General features: G+C 37.4%; 1 protein-coding gene and 1 pseudogene across 1 annotated transcript; both read left to right on the top strand.

The window, feature by feature from the left end:
* Positions 1-11,586: 11,586 nt before the first annotated feature.
* LOC145124566 (GPI-anchored protein LLG1-like) lies at positions 11,587-12,791 on the top strand. The gene is made up of 3 exons (XM_079059968.1): positions 11,587-11,800; positions 11,898-11,957; positions 12,226-12,791. The coding sequence occupies exons 1-3, from the start codon at positions 11,731-11,733 to the stop codon at positions 12,600-12,602; spliced, it is 507 nt and encodes a 168-aa protein (XP_078916094.1). The 5' UTR covers positions 11,587-11,730; the 3' UTR covers positions 12,603-12,791.
* Positions 12,792-12,889: 98 nt separating this feature from the next.
* LOC145124565 (pentatricopeptide repeat-containing protein At5g66520 pseudogene) lies at positions 12,890-14,546 on the top strand (annotated as a pseudogene).
* Positions 14,547-23,263: the final 8,717 nt, after the last annotated feature.

Here is a 23,263-nt window from a genome sequence, read left to right as displayed (position 1 = left end):
CTAAACGTTTCCGCCATCCTTGGTTTGGGGGTGTGACATAGGGCATACTCAACTGCAAGTTATCAGGAAGGTGAGTCTGTGATTACCTTTGAGATCGATTCCCATAAAACATCAATCTCCAAGTTTCGATTCAGCCGATTGCTAGGGTTTTCTCAAGCTAGGGATCTGGTTGATCCAGAGTCAATCTCTTCTTCTGCAATTCTAGAGATGTTTTACCAGATGGGTTACTTGGGAAATCTCGCCATCTTATCCAAATTCAAGAAGCCCAACCTTCCTCCGATGTGGAATGGCCTCTTTACCCTTATTTTCAAAAGTTTTTCAGAGCGGGTCACAGGCTCAGACAGTGCAAGTAAGCTTTTCTACACTATTATGTACGAACTCTACCATGGAATCAACCTAGATTATGGTTCCATCCTTTGGGTACAACTTGTTTAGAGTACTCTTTCTACAACACGGCTATCCCGATCTTTCATACCTTAAACTTCATCGTATCCGATCCTACGAAGTTTGACTTTATTGGATCTCTTCCAAAGGCAATGCTCAACTGTGTTCCAACAGACAACGAGCTCATCAACAAGTATCGGAAGAAACCTGCATCAGGTCCTCGTCCTTTAACACCTGAAATGCAAAAGGATTTAGAGGAAGCGAACAAGCCTAAGAAGGGGGGGTAAGCGAAAGGAGAAGGCTGGTCCTTCCGAACCAGCTCAAACTCTAAAGAAGAAAGTCAAGAAGGTCGCTCGTAAGCCGCGATCATCCTCTCCAGTCGTTGAAGAGGATTTAGAGTCTCACATGATTTTCGATGTTCGGAGAACAGAACAAGTACAACATGAAACTGAAGATACAAGAGTCGGTTCGCAACCAATGGTATCGGAGCCCATTCCCACTCAGACTGCTACGAAGGTAACATCTCCGATTCATACTTCTGTTCCCTCACCAAATGAAACTTTTCATGTTCCTTCTCCTCCACCTTCTCCTACTGCTACTTCTACACCCATTTCCACACCGATCACTATTGCTCCATGTCCGAATGTATTTATGGGAGTCTCGCAACCACAGATCTCTATTGCTCAAACCGCTCATCTTTACACCGAATCCACCGCAACAACCACCACAACCACGAGTACACCACCAGTAACTGTCAGCGTATCTGATACGGGGGTAGGTGCTTCTGGTGTTACGATCGGTCCTAGTTCTACCCCAATCTCACCTTTACGCAATGATGATTCTGATACGATTTTTGGTGACGATCGGGATGATTTCCAAGACTTCCACTACAGCCCATTCAACGTTCAACCATCAAGTGATGACGAAGATGCACCTATGATGAAGGGGGAATTCAAAGCCCTCAATGAGAAGTTGGATACTTTACTTAAGTCTTCCAAATCATCATCTGGCAATGACTATTCCTTTGAGTCTGTCAAGGTGTTAATCGATATAACATCCAAAATTTTAAGCCAATTTAAAACTTTTTCAACCATTCAAAACCATTAAGTTATTACAAAGTGTTTTCAAAATAGTTTAGACATCAGAGTATCTCAGAAATCAAGATCATAAAAATCTGAGGAGGTGCACGATCACGCCTTCGACTTCCCGCGATCATCTGAGGTACCTGAAACAAAATCCAAAAACTGTAAGCCCGAAGCTTAGTGAGTTCCCCCAAAATACCCGCACAACAATAACACACATATAATAACAACATACTATGGACCCAATCAAACATCGGGTTGGAATGCCCCAGGCCCTCAACCATCAGGTTGGAATGACAACATACTACGAGTGTAATCATCCTCGGGATGGTATACCCTCGGCCCACAACCATCGGGTTGGAATGCCCACATACTATGAGTCCAATCATCCTCGGGATGGAATACTCTCGGCCTACAACCATCGGGTTGGAATGCCCTGGTCTGTTGGCTCTCACACAAAGAAGATAAGCCTCAACCCTCAATCAATCATGTGCACATATATCAGATAATCACATAACAGTCTACAGACAGACAAACCGATCTACAGATCACTAAGCATAGCAACATCCTATCTACCAAGATACCGATCTAACTGATCATAACCACATAGAACATCCTATCTACCAGGATACCGATCTAACAGATCACACTAGCAATAAAGCAGGATAACAATCCAAAGGGCCGGCCTTGGTGCCTTCGACCCTTGAGTATAGTGAGGAAAACTCACCTCACAATGTCGATCGGAACTGAAATATCAAACTCCCGGAACACGGCTCCAAACACCAACACCTATAACTACCAATGATCCACTTCCATAAATTCCCAAATTACCAAAATACCCTCAAAAGTCCAACTGGTCAACCCTTAGTCAAAGTCAAAGTCAACAATCAAGGTCAACAGTCCATGTTGACCCAACTCGTCGAGTGCAGCTTACTGACTCGTCGAGTTCCTTCAGAATTCAAAGAATCGTGAAAACTCAGTTGACTTGCCTAGTTTCCAGATAACTCGTCGAGTCCATGTAATGTCCAAAATGTCAGGAAAACCCTAACTAACTCGTTGAGTCATCTCACTGACTCGCCGAGTCCATGAAGAAACCAAAAGCGGCCAATCTTCATCCGACTCGTCGATTTGACCATGCAACTCGTTGAGTCCCTTCAGTCATTTTCTTATCCAGATGCTTTTAAGCAAAACCAAGGCCCCAAGTTGTAGATCTAGCCTCCTAGGGTATGGTTACCACGTAAAGTTGCACACTTTACGTGCATGCAAGACCTTAAATGCCAAAATCACGCTAAGGAAGAGATTTAAGACAAAGGGAAGGGACAAAGCTTGATAAATTCGATAACCTTATGACTATAGGGGCTTAGAGGAGTCCAGATCTGAAGTTACAGCTTCAGATCATGCTCAATACCAGAAATGACCCACAAATATGCTAAAAATGGCCTTAAACCCTTGAATAAGGAGATCTAACACTAGAATGATCAAGGTAACAACTTGGTGCCTTCAAATGGAAGCCAAGACATAGTAGGTACTGGATCTACAAGCTTCTCCTTAATCCAAGCTCTTGAGTCTTCAAGTTTCTTTCACTAGAACCACCTTTCAAGCTTTTACACACACAAATGAGGAGTATAACACGATTAGGGTTTTCCGAGGTTGAGGGGGGACGATAAGAGAGGCAGAGGGTGACTAATGAGCCTTTAAATAGGGTGCAAAACCCTGGAAATTAGGGTTTCACATTCCAGCTCCAAGTCGTCGAGTAGGCCCTATAAATCACGCGGCCTGATCAGCTTCTACATGACGATTTGGGGCATCCAACTCGTCGAGTAGGTCTAAGAATGTGAATATAAAGCTTTAAATTTTATACATGGGAGTCGGGGTGTTGCAATCGAGACTCTCACTAAGGAGCATTCCAAAAGTCGTGATGCCTCTACCAAAGCTATGGAAAATTCAGAAAATACTATTCGTGAGGCGACCGAAAAAGTCGAAAAACTAGTAAATGATGTAACTGAGTTTATGGTGGACTTTCGTCATTCGCCAGACAAAAATATTGAAGCTGCGAATAAGGTCATTACGAGTCTTGGCACGACTCTTCAAACCGATAAAGTTGCTCTTTTGAAGGTTTGCACTGAAATTCAGGCTGATAAAGCTGAGCTGCAAACTTCTATTACTTCCCGACTTGATAAGCTTCAAGAGGACCTTGCTAATGAGAATTCGCGTATGGATAAACTTGCGGTGAAAACCGAGAAGCTCAAATTTCTTTCTGTGCAACTGTCGCATGCACAACAAAAAGAATGATGAACTCAAGTCTGAAAAGGCTGTGATAAAAAGTTGTGTTGGAGAAGTTAACCAATACTTACTAAGTATCATCGAGACTCGTGATTCTTTACTCGCGGTCTCAGTTCGCCAACATCTGGCTGATAAACTTAAACCTGTCTTCTCAATGCTCAATCGTTAGAGGGTGTTTCAGAGTCTAGCTCTCTTCCGAAACAAGGGGGAGAAGTCAAGAAACCAATTGATGGTTTTGGTGAACATGAACAGAAACCGAATCCAAACGATCCGAAGGGTAATGAAGCTTCAGGATCAAAAGGCAAACGAAAGTTGATCGATGGTGATGAAGAAGAAGAAGAAGAGGATGAAGGTGACAAGCTCAAACGAAAGTCTCGTGATAAAGAGCTTGACGAAAACTTGCGAATTGCGAAAGAATCTGATGCTCGTGAAAAAGAGCTTCACGATGCACAGGTAACACTAGAAACGCAAAAGTCTCTTTTCCCTCCCTGGACCATGGAGTGGATTATGAACGAGGCTATCGACAATCCGAGTACTTACTGGTTGGAGCCAGTTGTTTCATTTGATCTGGAGAACACTTTGGATTCGCAGCGTGACCTACCAATAACTCCGAAGGCGTTCCTGTTTCGCTGTTTTGATAAAATTGAGAAAGCTCCCATTACAGACTATGCTGTCAACCATTCGCTTTTATCTTTCTACCTCAAGCATGGGAAGCCTCAATATTAAACTTGGAGTTCAAAGAAAATTACAGCTGTGAAAGTCATCGGGCCAATTGAAACGGAAAGCTTTATCAATGCTAAATTCAAAGTTGTCCGTGGAGCAAAAAGTTCAGTTTTTGAATTTACACTTGCAGACTTACTGTGCCTTAACCCATATGACTGAATTTCCTTGTTACATCTCTTATTAAAGAATGAAAAAAAATTCTAACCCCTCGTGGCACATCTAAAAAGGATGTTGATCTCCTACATCACAAAGTTGTGAAAATGGATGTGGAGATAGCGGTTGTTTTACGAAAGAAACCAACTGTACTACCAAAAGAAGCTCTGAATGATGTCTCCAAGATGAGGCTGGAAAAGATTGAGAAAGATAATTGGTGTGTGGTGTTCCAACAAAGTTCAAGAGATGGTACGAATGTTCAGAAGTTTTTATTCTGTTTACTAGACAAGCATCTTTATTCCACACACTGTTTGAACTATGTATTGGGAATAACTGAACAGTACAGAACGAACGATGTTGCCGCCAAGAAATGCTTCGCAGACATGATCAAATGGTACATCTCAGTTCGCAACACCTTTCTTGGTTTGATGCCGAAACTTTTCAAGGTTCGGAAGCGTGTTCAACAATGAAGAATCTTCCTTCCTTAATTGACACAAAGGGGGAGATTGTTGGGTTATTTTATGATTGTGTCAATTGTATTGTATGATAGAATAGTACATTTTGTAATGGGTTGGGTCTGTCCACCGCTTATTAATGATTATAGGGTTAGATTATTTATAGTGCATGCATGCACCGTAATTAGGTATCGATTGTATTTACCCTACTTTGCCTTCAATGAGATGTTCATATCGAGCTCTTCTAAGGCATTGGTTTTTAATCATTAAGCACAACTTTGATCATTGCTCTTACTGTTTTGATTCATATTACTGTTCTGAATCTATCGATCTATTCTTTATTGTCTCAACAGACACGACTCCGCGTATCGTAAAAAGTAATTTTTTGACAAAATACTTTTTAGCCTTAGCGACCTAAACGAAACTCGTAGTAGACGTTAAACCGAGAGTGCACATATAGAGAACGTCCAAATCTAACTTCATTAGAGGAAGTTATGATTTTTCTAAGATTTAGCGTAACAGTATACAGCCCGGATATCGAATTTTAGATCGATTGAATATTAGCCGCCACAACCTAAACGAGAATTGAATATCTCGTTAATAAGATCTCAACGATATAAAGTCAGTCGAAAACGGACGTCGGATGACAAAGTTATGAATTTTTAACGGACTTTAACTGTCTAAGCCTGTTAAAATACAACTTTAAAAATAAAATCAAAAGTAGTCGACGGAGTCTAAACGAAAGTTGTAGATCACGTCGCTACCTACGAGTGGATATAAAGAACATCAAAAATGGAGCTCGTATGCGAAAGTTACGGATTTTAGAAAATAAATAATTTTTGGATTAAACCTCGAAGTGCCACGTGGCAAGATCTGGGCCACTACTTCCTCCCTACGACTTGGAACAAGATTGCAACACCTGGAAAATTACGACTAACGTATTGCTATTTTACTCATTACGCCCCGCGTAATGTTGAGTACGCCCAGTGTACTGGGCACTCGGCAGCCTATAAATAGAGCTCGTTTTTCACTCATTTCTCCACACCTCTTCAACCCATTCTCTCTCAAACATCCCCAAAGCCTCTATTTCTTTACCTAGCACCTCCTAGGTGTTATTAGCGAAGCCCTGATCCAGAAGGCCCCAAGAAGAAGAGCTTTCGGCTCAGAAGTTCTGCCCGCGCAGAGCCCGGTTCCTCGCTAAACTCCCTTGTAAGTGAGTTATGCTTACCATAATTTAAATTCATTATCGTTATTATGAACCTATAAACAAGATTTATCAGTGATTCCAAGTCGTTATACTGATTGATCTACTTATCGGGATGATGTCTAGGTTGTGATTTAGTGAGGTGTCAAACCACTGCTAGGCACGGTTATCTAGATAACCATCCCTGACTTAATTTTCTTGTTGTTTTTACGAACTGAGGTTCGTGATGAAACTTATTCCATTCCCCTCATTTGATGTATTTATATGAAAGATACATTTTGCTGAGAGATTAAAGGGGTATTAGGCCACTAGTTTAATTACTGTAAGACTTGTAATATTTCGTTATGCTTATGTTTTTGTATTGACGATGACATCCCAATGTTTTAACATAAATACATTTCTTCGAAAATGCTTTGATAATATCATTATCATGTTTTCTGGTAACAAATTCCGTAATATTATTCTTCAAAAATGATACTCTGATTTTTAAATAAGCATAAACAAATTGGTCTTTTCTCGCCGTGAAAATAGGGATGAGACAGAATCCCCGAGCTATCAATACCAAATAACATCAAATTAATAGTTGGATTCCAATCCATAACTATTAGTCCATAATTAGGGTAAAAAGACCATTTTACCCCTTACCTAGTTTGGACCAAGACTTAGGCCCAAACCTAGAATCCAAAAGGCCCAAACTACAACTAACCGTTCAAGGCCCATGCTTGGCCCAATTTTCCAAATTGGGCCCAAACCCTTACATGGGCCTCACCCTAAAGCCCACCAATTCTCCTAGTCCAAAACATTTGCACTCAGATGGCCCAACGAGACCCCCAAAATCTAAGCCCAAAGAATGGCCCAAACTCGAAGCCCAAAAGACTGGGTACGCGGGGCGTACTCAGTTGTACACTAAGCGTACACACTAAATGGCTTGTACGAATCGCGTATAGACTTGTACGCCCAACGTACTCACCCATTCAGTCAAAGCTCACTTTTAGCACTTAATACTTAAGACCAGAAGTCTAAACCACAAATCAAACCCTTAATAAGCACCTACAACCATAAAGTCACTGACTTGGTGACTTTGCATGCCCCAAAGGGAGCCAACTTCAAGATGTAGCACTCTACTTTCATTAAATGGACATAATCTCATGCATGGATGATTCTAAACCCTAAAGATGCCAACTTTATGGACCTTGAACCTTAGAAACACCAAGAGTGGCAACTCATAGCTCCTGGAGTGGTGTCAAACCACTAGATCTCATTCATGGGGCCAAAGAGGGTCCAAAACTCATATAAACTAAAGCTAAGCTTCTAATGAACAAGATCATAGCTTTTTACCTCAAACAAGCTAGAAATGGAGTAGAGAATCAGGATCCACAAGCTCTTCCTTGATCCATAACCTTGTACCAAACTCTTTCTTATTGATAATGAGCCAAAACACACTAAAATGCACACAATGAGCTCAAAAACACAATGGAAAGGTCTTGGGTTTCAAGATGAGGCTATATGGACGATGAAGGCTGAGAAATGAGGGTAACATGAGCCATAAGTGTGATTATATAGTGTCCAAACTCTCCAAATTAGGGTTTAAGTCAGACGTACTACACTGGGCGTAGTTTGACATATGTTGGGTGTAGTGTCGTAGCCAACCGCGTTCATTAACCCATTATGCTGGGCGTACCCCATACTACGTTGGGCGTACGGAGCCAGACACACGTTTCTTGCATTAGGGTTTCTGGAAACCTCCTGAAGCTGATAAGGATAATTGTTTCGAATAAATAAAAAATTTGAATATTTTATTATTCAAATAAGGGTAAATCCTTGTGATCCCTAGCTATAAATATGACCCCTTGGGACTTTAAATTCGTGGTTCTCACTTCCCTAAAGGCGCCGAACGAAAAAAAAAAGACCTCTTCTCCTCTATCCTCAATTGTCTTCTAGTTCTAGGGTTTAGGAGTGAGCCATTAGAGGCATCATCTTTTTGGTGCTGGTTTTCCAAGCTTTTCAAAGGAAGGATTAAAGTAACTTGTTTGCTATAACAAGTTTGAGGTATGTAACCTTGATTTCTTAATTTCGAAATTGCTAGGGTTCATGTTAATTTTGTTATTCAAAGTATGTTGCCTTCAAAGTGTAAGACGTAGATCCTTTTAGGTTGCATGTTCCCTTTTGTAACATCCCGATGATGAGATATTTTCAATTTTAACCCTATGTATGAAGGAATATTCCATTTTGACCCTTGTGCTTGAGAAATATTGCAAGAATGACCCATAGTGGCATTTTGGTGATTTTGGCCAAATCAGTTAGTGCGTTGGGCGTACGTTGTGTACGTTGAGTGTACTGGGGCGGACCCTAGTACGTTGGGCGTACACCGCGTAAGCAGGGCGTACGTGATAAATCCTCAAACCCTAATTTTTAGGGTTTCACCCATATATAAGCATCATTATCACCTCATTTCTCATTTCTTCATCAGCCTCCACCTGAGAAAACAAGCCTCTAGCAAACTCTAAGGGAGAAGAGTGCATTTTGAGCTCATTTGTGTGCTTTGGTGGTGTTCTTGAAGAATAATGAGTTAGTAGAAGGACTTTGGAGCTTGGGAGAAGCTTGGATCTGGGATTCTCCACTTGCTAGCAACCTCGAGGAGGTAAAGCAGGGACGAAGCTAAATAGTTACATGAGTGGGCCTTGGCCCACCCTACTCCAACTTGAGGGTATATATAATTATGTTAGTAAAAAAAATTTGGGCTATAAATTGTAAATTTGTAACGTGGCCCACCGTCTAAAACATTAAATTATGTTTATTTTTTTTAGCAGCAAAATCTATTTAGCATTAGGGATACATCTTGCCGTCATCTCCGTTAAATAAGGGTATTGAAACCTAATCGCAATTTGTATCAATAAGGGTATTGCAACCTAATCGCAATTTGTATCATCATTCTTATGTTCCTATTGCATTAAAACATTTTAAAGTTTAAGCTCTAATTCACCGAGTGTTACCGGGTTTGTATTTTTTTTTTTTTGTTATCTTAATTAATCAGTTTGTTTTATTTATATCTTATGCAAATTTTAATTGACTTGGTTATGACCAATTTAGCAGTAAGGTTTGCGTTGATTTTATACTTTTATCGTATACATATTTTATAAAATAGGTTGTTAATTGTTGTTATGAAATAATTATTTGAATAATTGTACTGTTTTATTGTATTACATATAAGTTTGCTTTGTATAATAATATAAGATTATGTTTGTAATTGAATTTTTATGTGATTAGTAAATTTTGTTGAGCAATGGGAACAAAACAAAAAAAAATTAGATTTACTTTTCACGCATAATGTTTTACCAAGAGGTGAAGAGAAAAATACATCATCGTCATCTTTACCGATTGGGAAACCTTCAGAAGATAGTAACCCTTTATCCTCTTCAGGAAATTGATACAAGGTTCAATGAAAAAGTTGTAGAGCTTTTAGAACTTAGTCTTGCTTTGGATCCAAAAAAGGGATATAAACGCTTCAATTGTGATACTATTTGCAAACCTGCAAAAAAAATATATTATTATCTTGATTTCACAGAACAGGAAATAGATGTTCAAAATTTTCAGTTGAAGCACTTTGAAACTTATGTGAAGGATCATCCATTTTTGGGAAACTTCTCAACTATTGTTGAAGTATGTCGAGGCTTAGTAGAGACAGGAAAAGCAAGTCATTACTATCTTGTTGACAGATTGATTCAGCTTGTGTTGGCCCTTCTGGTGTCTACTGCACAACTACTGAGCGTGCATTTTCCGCTATGAAAATTATGAAGAATAGACTACGTAATAAAAGATGGATGATGATTTTATTGTTGATACTCTAGTTCTTTACATCGAAAAAGATATCGCTAATATTTTCAGTTTAGACTCTATTTTAGATTATTTTAATGATGTAAGAGAGCGTTGTGTGCAACTTAAATGAACAATTTACGTTTAAAATGCATACATTGTTACATTTTGTTACTGTTTGAAGTAGTTTGCGACTACTTTATATTTTGTAAATTATTTGGCATGCCCTAAAACAAAACCCTGACTACGCCACTGAGGTAAAGCTTATTGCTTGATCATATTATCTTGTAGATCTAGCCATTTCTTTATTTAGGGCATTTTAGTATTTTACTCTTGCTACATATCTTCTATTGTACGACCACTTCATCTCCCACTATTATAGATATTTTTGGCAACAAGTTCCATATCTTCTTAGACAAATTATAGATATTTTTGGCAATGAGTTCTCCATGACTAATCTTTGGGATATGAACTTCTTTCTCGACATTTTTGTCTCAAGGGATAAAAAAGGGTATGTTTTATCGTAGGAAAAATATTCTTATAAAATTCTAGAGCGTGCCCACATGTTTAATTGCAAACCTGCACGCACTCTGACTAATACCTCAACAAAACTCGACCATATCTCCCCTGTCTCTCTCTGACATGACATTATACAAAAGCCTATGTGGTGCTCTGATGTACCTCATATTCATCGGTCATGACATCACTTACGCAGTTCAACTGATATGCCTACATGAATGATCCTCGTGAGTCCCACATTACTGCTTTAAAGCAAATCCTACAATACATTTAGGGCACTACACACTTTAGATTGCAACTCGTTGTCTCTCTCATGCGACGTCTTATTACTTACTTTGATGTTGACCGGACACGTTACCTAAATACCAAGTGATCCACATTGAGCTATTTTGTATTTCTTGGCCCAAATTTGCTTCATTGGTCATCGAATAGGCATGAAACCATATCTAGATCTAGTGTCGGGGTTGAATATCGTGAGGTTGCTAATGTTGTTGCCGAAGTAAGTTGGGTATGAAACTTGAGGCGTAAACTCTATCAACGTATGTCCATCAATACCATTGTCTATTGTGACAATGCTAGTGATGTGTATCTTGGTGCCAATCAAGTACAATACCAACGGACCAAAACATTAAAACAGACATCTAGTTTGCTCGGGATATGATTGCAAGCTACTTGTAATGGGTCATGTTTGTGATCTATATGTTGCCTCCTTTTATGTTGTTGATTGATATCTTCATCAAATGGCTTCCTTTTACTTTATTTTTCTTGATTTCCGGTCAAATTTGAATGTCATGCCGTTCAAACCGCAGGGATGTTAATATAATTATTTGTAATTATCTATGTATAATCCGTCTAAAATCGACAAAATGAGATATATTTTAGTTAGAATTAAATTTTGTGCCGAATTGAAAAAGTCCTTCCGCCACACCGCGTGAAACACTACTGGCTTCCATGTCCATTTCCTGGATCTGACTGTGCTTCGCTGTCTTTCTCAAATTCCTCCTTTCCTCTCTCTCTCTCTCTCTCTCTCTCTCTTCCCGTAGTTGAAGTAGAAGAAGACTAACAATCATAATATCAATCTTTTTGCGGGAGTTCAATTGGTGCATCTTTAAACATGAAGATTTCGATCTCACTTCTTCTTCTGCTCTTCTGCATCTCTACTTGTTTCTCTTCTCCCGTTTCAGGTTTGTTTCTTTAATTCCGATTTTCATTGTGATTTAATGGTTCTACGTCTGATCTTCACCTTTAACCCCTTCTTCGTCGCTTGTTTTCTGTGTACAGATGGTGTATTCTCCTCTGATTTAGCTTCAATTGGAAGAAACCTTCTCCAGGCCAAGAAACGTATGCTCTTTTTATTCTGCATAATCTGTTTTGAACTCATCAGCTTGTTCTTACTTCTAGTTGTTTTCTCTGGTTTTCATTGTTTTAATCACCAAATCATCTGGTTTAATTCGATTCTCAAAATTGGAGAATGAGGATGAATGATTCGGGTTGATCTATAAGTTAGGGTTTTGCAGCACGAAATTAGCTCAATTTCGATTCAAATCCATGCTCTTGATATATTGAATTTGGCTTTGATTGAATCGATTGGTCTTACTTTTACTTGCAGCTTGTCCTGTAAACTTTGAGTTCATGAATTACACAATCATCACCAGTCGTTGCAAAGGACCACGCTACCCTGCTGATCTCTGTTGTCAAGCATTCAAAGACTTCGCATGTCCTTATGCAGCAGACTTAAACGACTTAGAAAACGAGTGTTCTTCAACAATGTTCAGCTACATCAATCTGTATGGCAGCTATCCACCTGGCCTTTTTGCTAGCTTGTGTCGCGATGACAAAGTAGGCCTCATCTGCCCTGCTTTAGCACCAGGAACAGCAAGGAATGGTGTAGGAGCTGATACCAACAACAGCCACATCATCCGCAACCCATCCTTACTACTCTCACTAACTGCAACTTTTCTTATCTTATTCTTCCGGTGGTTTTGAAGGCTCAAGAATCAAGATTGCCTCTTCATGTTGCCAAATTCCTGTAAGTTTGTTTTGAGTTATTTTTTTAATGTTGTATCATCGATATTAGATAGCCCACGAAGGAGATTCTTTTTTTTATTTTTATTGTTGTATAATTATTTAATATCTTCCCTTACCCACTAAGAAAATTTGGTATTTTTTTTACAACGAATGCATCTATTATTACAATTGGTCTGTAATCAATCATGCTATATATGTGTGGTCCTACTTTGCTATATATAAAACGATCTTTCATCTTTTTGATTCTTGGATAATGTTTTATGTTTATATGGCTGTGAACGAATAGCAATACTTTAAATACCAAAATAAATTTCCCCTTAGAAAGACTAAAGAGAATAAATAGTATGACAACATGCGTAACAGTGCCTGTCAGGTTGTTGCAAATGTGCAACAACGTGAAAGAAACCAGACAATTACACACCCAGTTTGTGGTGTCAGGATTGATCAAACGTAAGATTAATACAACGAGGTTAATCGAATCATATTCTGCGTGTGGCGAAATCAATGAAGCTTTGTCTCTGTTTGAGAAAATCCGTTTTCCAGATGTATATGCCTACAACATGATTATCAGATGCTTAATGTTAGTTAATCGCCAACATGAGTCACTTTTACTTTACAACAAACTCTTAGAGGAAACCCTAACACCCGACAACCACACATACACTTATGTTCTTAAAGCTTGTTCCCAATTAAAAGCTCTTTCCGAAGGTAAACAACTACATGCGCGAATCATCAAAGATGGAATAAAACCCGACACTTATATCCACAGCTCGATGATAAAAATGTACGCAAATTCAGGCGACACGGGGTCGTCTGAACGCGTTCTTTCCCAATTCCCCGACGAAAACGTGTCCGCAAACAACTCCATGATCACTAGCTACATGAACCTGGGAGAAATTCAGTTCGCCCGCCAACTGTTCGATAAAATGTCTACAAGAGATTCAGCAACTTGGAGCGTGATGATAACAGGGTACACCCGAAACGGTATGCACGAGAACGCATTAGCCGTCTTTCAAGAAATGGTAGCGTGTAAGATTCCAATGAACGAGTCGAGTCTTGTGAGCGCGCTTTCTGCATGCGGGCGTTCGGGAGCACTTGATCAGGGTCGATGGATACATGGTTATATCAACCGGACGTGGGGGGAAATTAGTGTTAATCTTGGAACATCAATTGTTGACATGTATGCGGGGTGTGGATGTATTGATTTTGCTTATGAAGTCTTCAAAAACATGTCTTCAAAAGACGTTGTGGCCTATGGAGTTATCATTTCAGGGTTTGCGAAACACGGGTTGGCTCACAAATGTTTTCAACTTTTTGATGAAATGGTTGATAATGGAATACAACCGAATGGAGTTATATTTGTAGCCATACTCACCGCGTGTTCTCATGGAGGATTTGTAGAATTGGGTCAATCATATTTCAACCAAATGACAAGTTTATATGATATTAGACCATCGGTTCACCACTACGGGTGCATGGTTGATCTTTTGGGGCGTGCGGGTAGGCTAGATGAGGCGGAAGAGGTTATAGCAACAATGGTGGAAGAGCCAAATGTGGTTATTTGGGGTGCATTGCTTGCGGCTTGTAGAATCCATAAAGATTTTAAGTGTGGGGAATTGGCTTTTAAGCAGATAGTGGCGTTGGAGCCATGGTCTGGTGAGCGGTATAAGCTAGCAAGTCACGTGTTTGCAGACACAGAAGAAGAACAAGAACAAAAACAAGAACGCGTACATAAATTGAGAAAACAACTTTTGGATAGAAATTTAGAGACAAGGCGAGGGTCGAGCTTGATTGAGGTTGAGGGCCAAGTTCATGAGTTTGTGGCAAGTGATATCGATCATGGAATGTATCAAGATATATATGGTTTGTTCCAGGGATGAATTTTAGATGTTTCTTTTTTAACTTAATGGGTTTAACGGTGACTAATTTTAATTATGGACTTTCTAATTTCTATAGATATTCAAAAATACTCTTATATCCTCCTTAATAAATAAAAGTTTTTTTGTCACATGTCAATCTCTCATGAGTTTTGACACTTGTCATTTTGTGGTATTTTTGAAATAAATATTATCCACTTGTCAATTTTTGGTTTGTTTCAATTTTTAAAATTAAATTCATATACTTATATATGTAAAGTAATAAATATCATATTAAATTGCAACAAATACGTTTTCATTTCTTATTTTAAAGTTGTACATTAAAAAATATTTTCCGTTTACATTTTCATTTAATATTTAATATTTTTTTAAATCAACTCGTGTAATACACGGGTCTCACAACTAGTTTATTAACTTACAATTTAGATTAAAATTTTTATTTACACCAATTTTATGAATTGGAATGAATATAGCACGATAAAAAATTTACACCAGCTTTATGAATTTGAATGAATATAGCATGATGAGAATTTGAAATATCAATTGTGTAATTCTTGTTTTTTCTAGAAAAACAGAAATTTCATTAAAAGCTAGCAAAAAATGTACAATGATCAGTTACATATGTGTGATTTTCGTTGGTGTATTTGAATGAATATGGACGTAGTAAATAGCTCGTTTCAAAGTATTTTATCCTTTAACTATTTTTGTTTGTTTTACTTGGATTATTATTTAACTAGGAAAAGGTCCGTGCGTTGCACGGGTCATTCTTTTTAGAAAAAGACGGTGAAAGTTGTGTGACGAAATTAAGAAACAATAAACAATAGGGACTAATATTATCAAAACTTGAAAATTATATGGCCAAACTCTAAAAGCAAAAACATTCATGTTGAAAGATTTCTTAAAAAAAAAAAGACGGTGAAAGTTGTGTGACGAAATTGAGAAAAAATAAACAATGGGGACTAAAATTATCAAAGCTTGAAAATTATGTGACATTTTTAAAAAAAGACGGTGAAAGTTGTGTGACGAAATTGAGACTATACATTTGGGTTTTAGTTACTAATATTTAGACAAGGTAAAATCGTCATTTATTCTTGTTCGGATAGTTTGGACAATTGTTTGTATCCATCATTTTATTCATACACCAAACTTTTTTATATACATCATTTCATCCATACAACAAACCTTTTGTATACATCACTTAATGCATGCATATATCATTTAAACTCATTCAACACTTTACCATACAAGACTTAATGGGGAAAAAACACGTCTTGAGAAGATTTACAAAGTTGTGCTATAGTTTATTTTTATTTTTTTCATACCCGAACATCCAAGACTTGACTATAACAGTTTTGCTAATAGTTCATTAACTAATCATATCATAATATAATTTTTTTTTAACTTAGCAGCAAAAGACTAATTAAAAACATCTCTAAATTACATTGGGAATATAAAGCAAACGAATACTAATAGAGATAACTAAATAAGTTAAAAAACTTGAGAGGCCTCAATGTTTTCTCATTTCTTTTCGTCAGCGTGCTTGATATAATGTATGCGGTGTTTGGCACAATGCCTCCGGTGCTTGGCGGAATGTCCATAGTGATCGACACAATGTTTGCGGTGCTTGATGAGCATATATGTGAACGGACCTATGGGCCATACCAGTTGATGATATGTAGAGTAAAGTCAAATATGTAGATGATAGTATTCGTAAAATTTACACAAATTAAATTTAGTCGGACTCATTAATAAAGTCATTCCTTTACGTTAAGTATGAATGGTCACACTTTAACTATAAGATTTCATTATTCTAGAAATGAGATTTTGATTTGAATCTAGTATTTGGATATTTGAACATTAAGATGACAACTATTATATTGTTTTGATATATTGGGATATGATCATCATATCAATACTTGTTGTATTATATATTAATATGTTTAATCCATGAATAATATTATTATTTTGAAAGTTCATAGTCGGTTATAACTGTGGGAGCAATTATGAATTAAGACTAATATGAATTGGATTGGTTGACTCTCACCAGATGAAAGTAGGCAAGTGGTTGTAACAAATATTCGTAGGTACTTGTCAGAGAACTAGCACTGAACAGGCTTGCATCAAGGTCACCTCATATATCGTTGTTATAAGTGATATTTGATTAAAAATGTACTATCTTTGTATCTTTAACACCTGAGATACATAGTGAGACTTAAGTGTAGGGAGTGTTGTGCTTTAATATGGTCAAATGTTTATCTTTAATTGGGTAGTTATAAAAGTCATTTCTAGGTATGGTGTGAACTATGCAAGATGCTTATATAGTCAATATGAGATTTGTTCCTCTTATGTGTTAAGGTTTAGAAATTTAACGGGTGTTACCCAAAGTCGAACACCAAATGAGATTGATTGTGATCCAAGTCTCATGCTCAACAAGATGTTTGTAACAAAGGAATAACTGATAAACTTACCTTATACATCAACTAAAGTTTTGATCTTTTGGGAATTAGATGTTGATGAATGACATTCTTCTTCATGTGTTATTGGGGCGGTGAAATGTTGATAGACGTTCACCATTGTCTATATCAATCTGTGATGAGTCTTGTGTAAGTGGGAGATTGAAAGATCTTATATGCCCACGAGTCATGTTAGAATGATATTGTGAATGACACATGATCCTATAAGGTCACACATTATAGCAAGTTACTACTAATTAATTAGTTATTAGAGTATTTTTGTTATTAATAAATATCAACACTTGTATTTAATTGAAAAAACATTGTTTTATAAAAATAATATTTTCCAGCATATTGAGAATTCTAGGAAATAATAATAATAGAGAACAAAACAAGCTAAATATCATATGTTATGAATATAAATGTTGTGTACAACTTTTTGGGCACTTGAAATAACCATTTAGTTAAGATGCAACTAGCTAGTTATGGGTTAAGTAATGAACACTCCATCTTTTAAATTTAAACTAATAGTTTAAATAAATAAATAACTAAAATAATTGGATTCAATTTAGAAATTTAAAAATTATAAAGAAAGTTGCATTAATGTATTAGATATACATTTATTATTATATTTATTACATTTATGTAAATGAAATTTAATAAAATGGAAAAAACCACAAAATGACACATGAATATAATTTAATCTAAATTTACCACAAAATGACATGTGGCATAATGCATAAGAGGATGACAAGTGGCAAAATTATTTTCATTTATTAGGAAGGATTTCTATGGTTCATTAAAAAACTAAAAAACCAAACAAAAAATTAGGCAATATATGATACACAATTAATAACAGAAAACATTAGGGGGTTGGTGTTTTTTTAGGAAAATAAGAGCAACAATTTTATAACTTAAGTAACTATTCCAACCTGTTTTTTAGGAAAATAAGACACAAAAAACAACTATTTTCAACCCTTTTTAGGTGGATGATGAGCCCACATCTTTCTCCCTCTCAAAGTAGGTCCACAACAACTTCATAATTCCAATAACTATTCCAATGTATATACCATTTTACCAAACGGTTGTATTTATCAACTAGAATTGAATAGCACAATTGGATAGAGATGTGATTATTCATCATGTTTTACGATCAAAAGGGTATCTAAACAGTCAATGGCCTAAATTCAAACAACAAAGACCCAAAACAGGGCAAATATTATATGATGGTGGCGCATCTAAACAAAAAGTTGCTCATAACAATGTATGATATGCTATCCAAACACGCAAAAGTTACATTGTTTGACCAGCAGACAACCAAATTATTTAACTTCATGTAAATATGAGGATACTTGATGGCCCTATCATCACTTTCTTTCCCCATGAATCCAACATGTGGGAAATTGTAAATGATCCGATCAAATTTTTACATTTGAAGATCAATGGTGACATCTAAACAGAAAGTTGCTTATAAGAATGTATGATATGCTATCCAAATAGGCACAAGTTACATGGTTTAAGGATACAGTTTCATATTGATCTTCGGTTGCAAAAGTTTGATCGGATCATTTACAATTTCCCACATGTGGGATTCGTAGGTAAAGAAAGTGATAATAGGGTCATCAAGTATCCTTCTATTTACATAAAGTTAAACAATTTGGCTGTATGTTGGTCATTTTTACCTTCTAATATTCAAAAGAAATATGTAATTATATTGATCATCACTTATAAAACATTTTTTCCCTTTTCCATTTCTCATTGTAGGACACATAAGTCTTGTTCATGGTTTTCTGAAAAATGCTAGTGGTATGTTGCTTGCGGATTGCGAAATACATATCAGCCACAAGCCCACATGCTCCATTTGAGTGTTGGGATATTGAAGGAACGGCTACTAAAAGCTACCTAAAGTTGCTTGAATGTGTTGACTTCAACATTGAAGACTATCCCTCTTATAACAAGGGAGGGGATGGTAGAAATTCTTACCAGCTGTTTCCTTGAGAAACTCCAGCACGTTCAGGTTCATTATGTGTTTAAAAGCCAAGAACTCAAGCATTTCACATTATATTCAAACTTGAGAAAAGTCATCAGAAATAATAAATGCATTAATGATGGCTAAGAATCCTTCCTGGGTTATAACAAAGAGCAAGAATGGGGATTGTTTTAGGATTCTTAGAGACTACTTTCATCGTGTGTTGTCGACGAGTGTGAAAGCTGGTGACCATGTGCAAGATATGTTGAAAAGGGATTTCAAAGGAATGTTATGACATGCCGAATGTTATTCCATCATGCAATTCATAAATCATAACGATCCTTTCAAATCCCCTTTTCGGCACATCTTGCACATGGTCATCAGCTTTCGCACTTGTTGAGAACACAAGATGGAAGTAGTCTCTAAGAATCTTGAAACAATCTCTATTCTTGCTCTTCGTTATAACCCGGGAAGGATTCTTAGCCATCATTAATGCATTTTTTCTTTCTGATGACTTTTCTTGAGTTTGACTACAATGTCAAATGCTTGAGTTTCTGGCTTTTTAACACATAATGAACTTGATCGCGTTGCATTTTCTGAGAGGAAACCGCTTGTTGTTATTGTCTCTTGTAATGAAATCACTTGACGTTGTCTAATAGTGTGAAGGGCTTGATTCTTGACTTTTGAAGACAATATGAACTTGAAATTAGAACACTTCCCTAGTCAGATTTTCTACCATCTCCTCTTTTATTGTGTTGTAACGAGGATCATCTTCAATCTTCAACTACTGGGCACATTCAAGCATTAATTTTAAACAACTTAATTTGAGTTTCCAGCTCTTCCATATGCCAAGAGTCTAACAGGTGTGAAGTCTTATGTATTACATGAACTTCACTATTTGGAAGCAACATGCCACTTGTGTTGAAGGTGAAACCACATACTAAGCGTTTTTTTGCCTTCTACAAGCAACACCAAGATGGTGAAACGAAAAGGAAAAAGAATGTGCTATAAAGGCGGAGTAGTTTACAGATGCATGTTTAGACAACAATAATGATGGATTGTTTGAAATAGAGAGTCGGATTTAATTAAAAGTTTGAAAAGCCAACTTGCATTATATATGATTACTTAATTAGGTCAAATTTCATATGAAACTTCATATTGATAGAATACACTCAATGTAACAAAAGAGCTTAAAAGTTACAAAAGATTTCAAACCTTATATTTGCTCTCTCGTAGTTCTTGGTTAGAACACCTGGTAAACTCGACAGTATGAGAATAATTGATTAATTGCACCAGTAAAAACAAACAGTAATTGCTAAACGGTTTCTCATTCTTCCTTACCCTCCTTTCTCCCTGTTGTTCTTTCTTTGTTCTTACTAACGTCCATTGACTATGATTTGCAATACGTAAACTATAAATTTTAAATTTAGGAGCAATTAACTAGTATTACCTTAAATAGTTGTGCATCGTTCTCGTATCCAACCATGTATTCGAACATCCACGTTGCTTTCTCTTTTATGGTTTCTTTAGGGTTTTTGCTCACTTATAATCCTTTTTCCTTAGGCCACAAGGCAAACAAGCGACGTTTTGAAATATGGACCGGACCAGTTGGCCCGGGAACCGATTTTTTAGTATTAGCTAAAACGCAATAAGTTGATAAGTTAATTTTGAACATTATAAATTTTGTTTATACATGTAAAATGACTAAAAATTTAACTTTACATATCCTCGTACTTCCTTTTTCGTTTGTATGCATAACAGTTAGTTTTTAAATTATGTAATGATATATTTTACCACATTGTGAATTAATATTGCAAGCTCCATGAAAAAATTATACTAACTAATGTCTTAACTAATAAGAAAGCTGGATTGGATTCATCGGAAAGACTTTTCTCTCTCAATGGGAGACGGATGGACGGAAGTTCGGCACCGGAAAAAACCAGGGATTCATCGGAACGATTCTGACATAACAAGCTATTTCGTTTCCAACATTCCCAATGGTACGACAAAAGAAGAGTTCAGGAGAATATTCAAGACATTTGGGACGCTGTCAGACGTCTACTTTGGAGGAAGAAAAGGAAAAAATGGGAAGAACTTTGGCTTCATTCGATTTGAGAATGTTACAGACAAGAAGTTACTAGAATCAAAACTGAATGGTATAATTTGCAGGAACTATAAACTGGAGATAAATATAGCGAGACATGAAAGGACAGAGAAACTGCAGCCACCCAGTGGGGTGAGAAGATGGAGTCGTACTCACGTGCCGATCCCAGTCAAAGTTAGAGGAGGATTCACGGGTGAAAAATCATATGCAGAAGCTCTTAGTGGTGGTGACAAAGTCAAAATCCTCCTAAAGAACCTACCACCCAACCTTGCGCCTGTTCGTCTAGTTATCAATGAAAATATGGTGCGTTGGTTGAAGGGGTCCACTCTCATCGGTGAGGTGAAATCATTAGACCATCTCGGACATCTGCCGGCATTGCTCTCTATTCATTGTGACATGGATATGAAGGTCAAATACGCGGGAGGTATGAAGGCCATTCTTGAGTTTGGATCATCGTCTAAAGCTAAGGATTTCCTGTCGAACGAAAAAAACTGGAAAGATATATTCAACTCTATCAAGCTTGGTGGAGAGAATGATTATAAATTTGATCGTGTTGCAAATGTAAGAATTGTTGGATTGCCTATAAGGTTATGGAGTGAACCAAATTTCTCTGCCATTGTGGAGAAGTTCGGGAAGATAATTATTCCGTTTGATCATATTGGGGATAGAATGGACCTCTCAGTAGTAAAAATCGGCATCCTTACGGAAGAAAAGAAAAAGATCAATGAAGTTATTAAGACTGAAGTTGGTGAGGAAACGTTCGACATTGGTGTGGTTGAGTATGAAGATGAACCATGGTTTCCCTTCAAGTTCGATGATGTTGATCAACCATATCAATCTGAACCTGAAGATAATTCTGACGGGGACACAGAAGTTGTTGAATCCGACAAAGACGACGGTGTGCATGGTTCTAATGAAGATGAAGATGGTATTTCAGATACATGGATGGATGATATTGAAGATGGTGAAATAGTTGGAGATGTGAATAGGAAAAGCAATGGAATCAGATGTTGTGGGATCGCCGGTGAAGAAGTCTCTTCCGATGGCCCGGACGCAGTAGCAGTCCCGCACCAAGCGCCTATGGCGATCTTGGAATCCGAAAAGGCGTTTACTTATTCCAATGAAGTGAAAACGATTCTGATTCCCACTGATACTGGCCTAACTGATGATAATGAAGCATGTGGAGATAAGCCTAAGGAATTCGATCGGGGCACAGTTGGCCTGGCCATACAGGATGCTTGTAAAATGGATAATCCGCTATTGGGCTCCCCAAGGCCCACTTCGCCCACCTCCTTCCCTTCCATATTAGCCCAGTCAGGTTGTTTTGGACCTTTTCCATATAACAAGCAGACCCCTTCCCCCACTTGTCAAACATCCCAACTGCAAGGTATCAATATTGGGCGTTCGTAAAAAAAAAGGTGATTCTCTCAAGTCCTCTCCCCGACAAGAGACTTATGACAGTACCCTGTCCAAGCTTTATTTCGCGATGGAGATGGAAACGAATCAACGCCTGACTCTCATCGGACTGAGATGGTACCAATCTCTTCCCTCAATCAACCTCCAGATGCTAATAAATCTATTCAAATTAACGAAATCGAAGCAACAGCTGAAATTGGGGCTATGCTTGGATTTGAGATCGATGCCAACAATGAATTGTTGGCAGGAATCCTAGGAGTATCAGGTGAGACAAGAACTTCCAAATGAATTTTCTATCCATCAACATCAGGGGAATAGGGGAGAAATATAAGGTGGATTGGATTCGAAAATTGAAATCAAAGTATAGAATCTCCTTCTTAGCAATACAAGAGACACAGTTACTTGAGGCAGAAAACATCAATGTCCAAGCTTGTTGGAGTGCAGAAAACTTTGGAGATAGTCGTGTAAATTCATCAGGTAGGTCTGGGGGTTTGTTGAACTTGTGGGACAGGGACTTGTTTAATTCGCTTGAGGTTATTTCATCTAGACATTACTTAATCAACATTGGCACTTGGAGGGGTATTAATGAGAATGTGATTTTTGCTAATATTTATGGGCCTCAATCCATTCTTGAGAAAGATGCATTATGGAAAGAATTAATTGGCTTAAAAAACTCTAAGACAGGAATTTGGATTATGATGGGCGACTTTAATGTGGTAAGAAGGAGTGAGGAGAGGTTAAATTCAGTCTTCTGCCCAAGAGCTGCTAAGGAATTCAATAATTTCATACATGAATCAGGC

The sequence above is a fragment of the Lactuca virosa genome, chromosome 7, assembly GCF_052849685.1.
Source record: "Lactuca virosa cultivar CGN04683 chromosome 7, Lactuca_virosa_CGN04683_v6, whole genome shotgun sequence".
Classification (NCBI taxonomy): Eukaryota; Viridiplantae; Streptophyta; class Magnoliopsida; order Asterales; family Asteraceae; genus Lactuca; species Lactuca virosa.
This window is presented reverse-complemented; position numbering and strand designations above follow the sequence as displayed.

Excerpts from the sequence above, each read along its gene's own strand:
- LOC145124566 (XM_079059968.1), top strand. The coding sequence starts at position 11,731 with ATGAAGATTTCGATCTCACTTCTTCTTCTGCTCTTCTGCATCTCTACT. Across the intron at positions 11,801-11,897 it reads TTTCTCTTCTCCCGTTTCAG|ATGGTGTATTCTCCTCTGAT; the intron begins GTTTGTTTCTTT and ends TTCTGTGTACAG. Across the intron at positions 11,958-12,225 it reads CCTTCTCCAGGCCAAGAAAC|CTTGTCCTGTAAACTTTGAG; the intron begins GTATGCTCTTTT and ends TTTTACTTGCAG.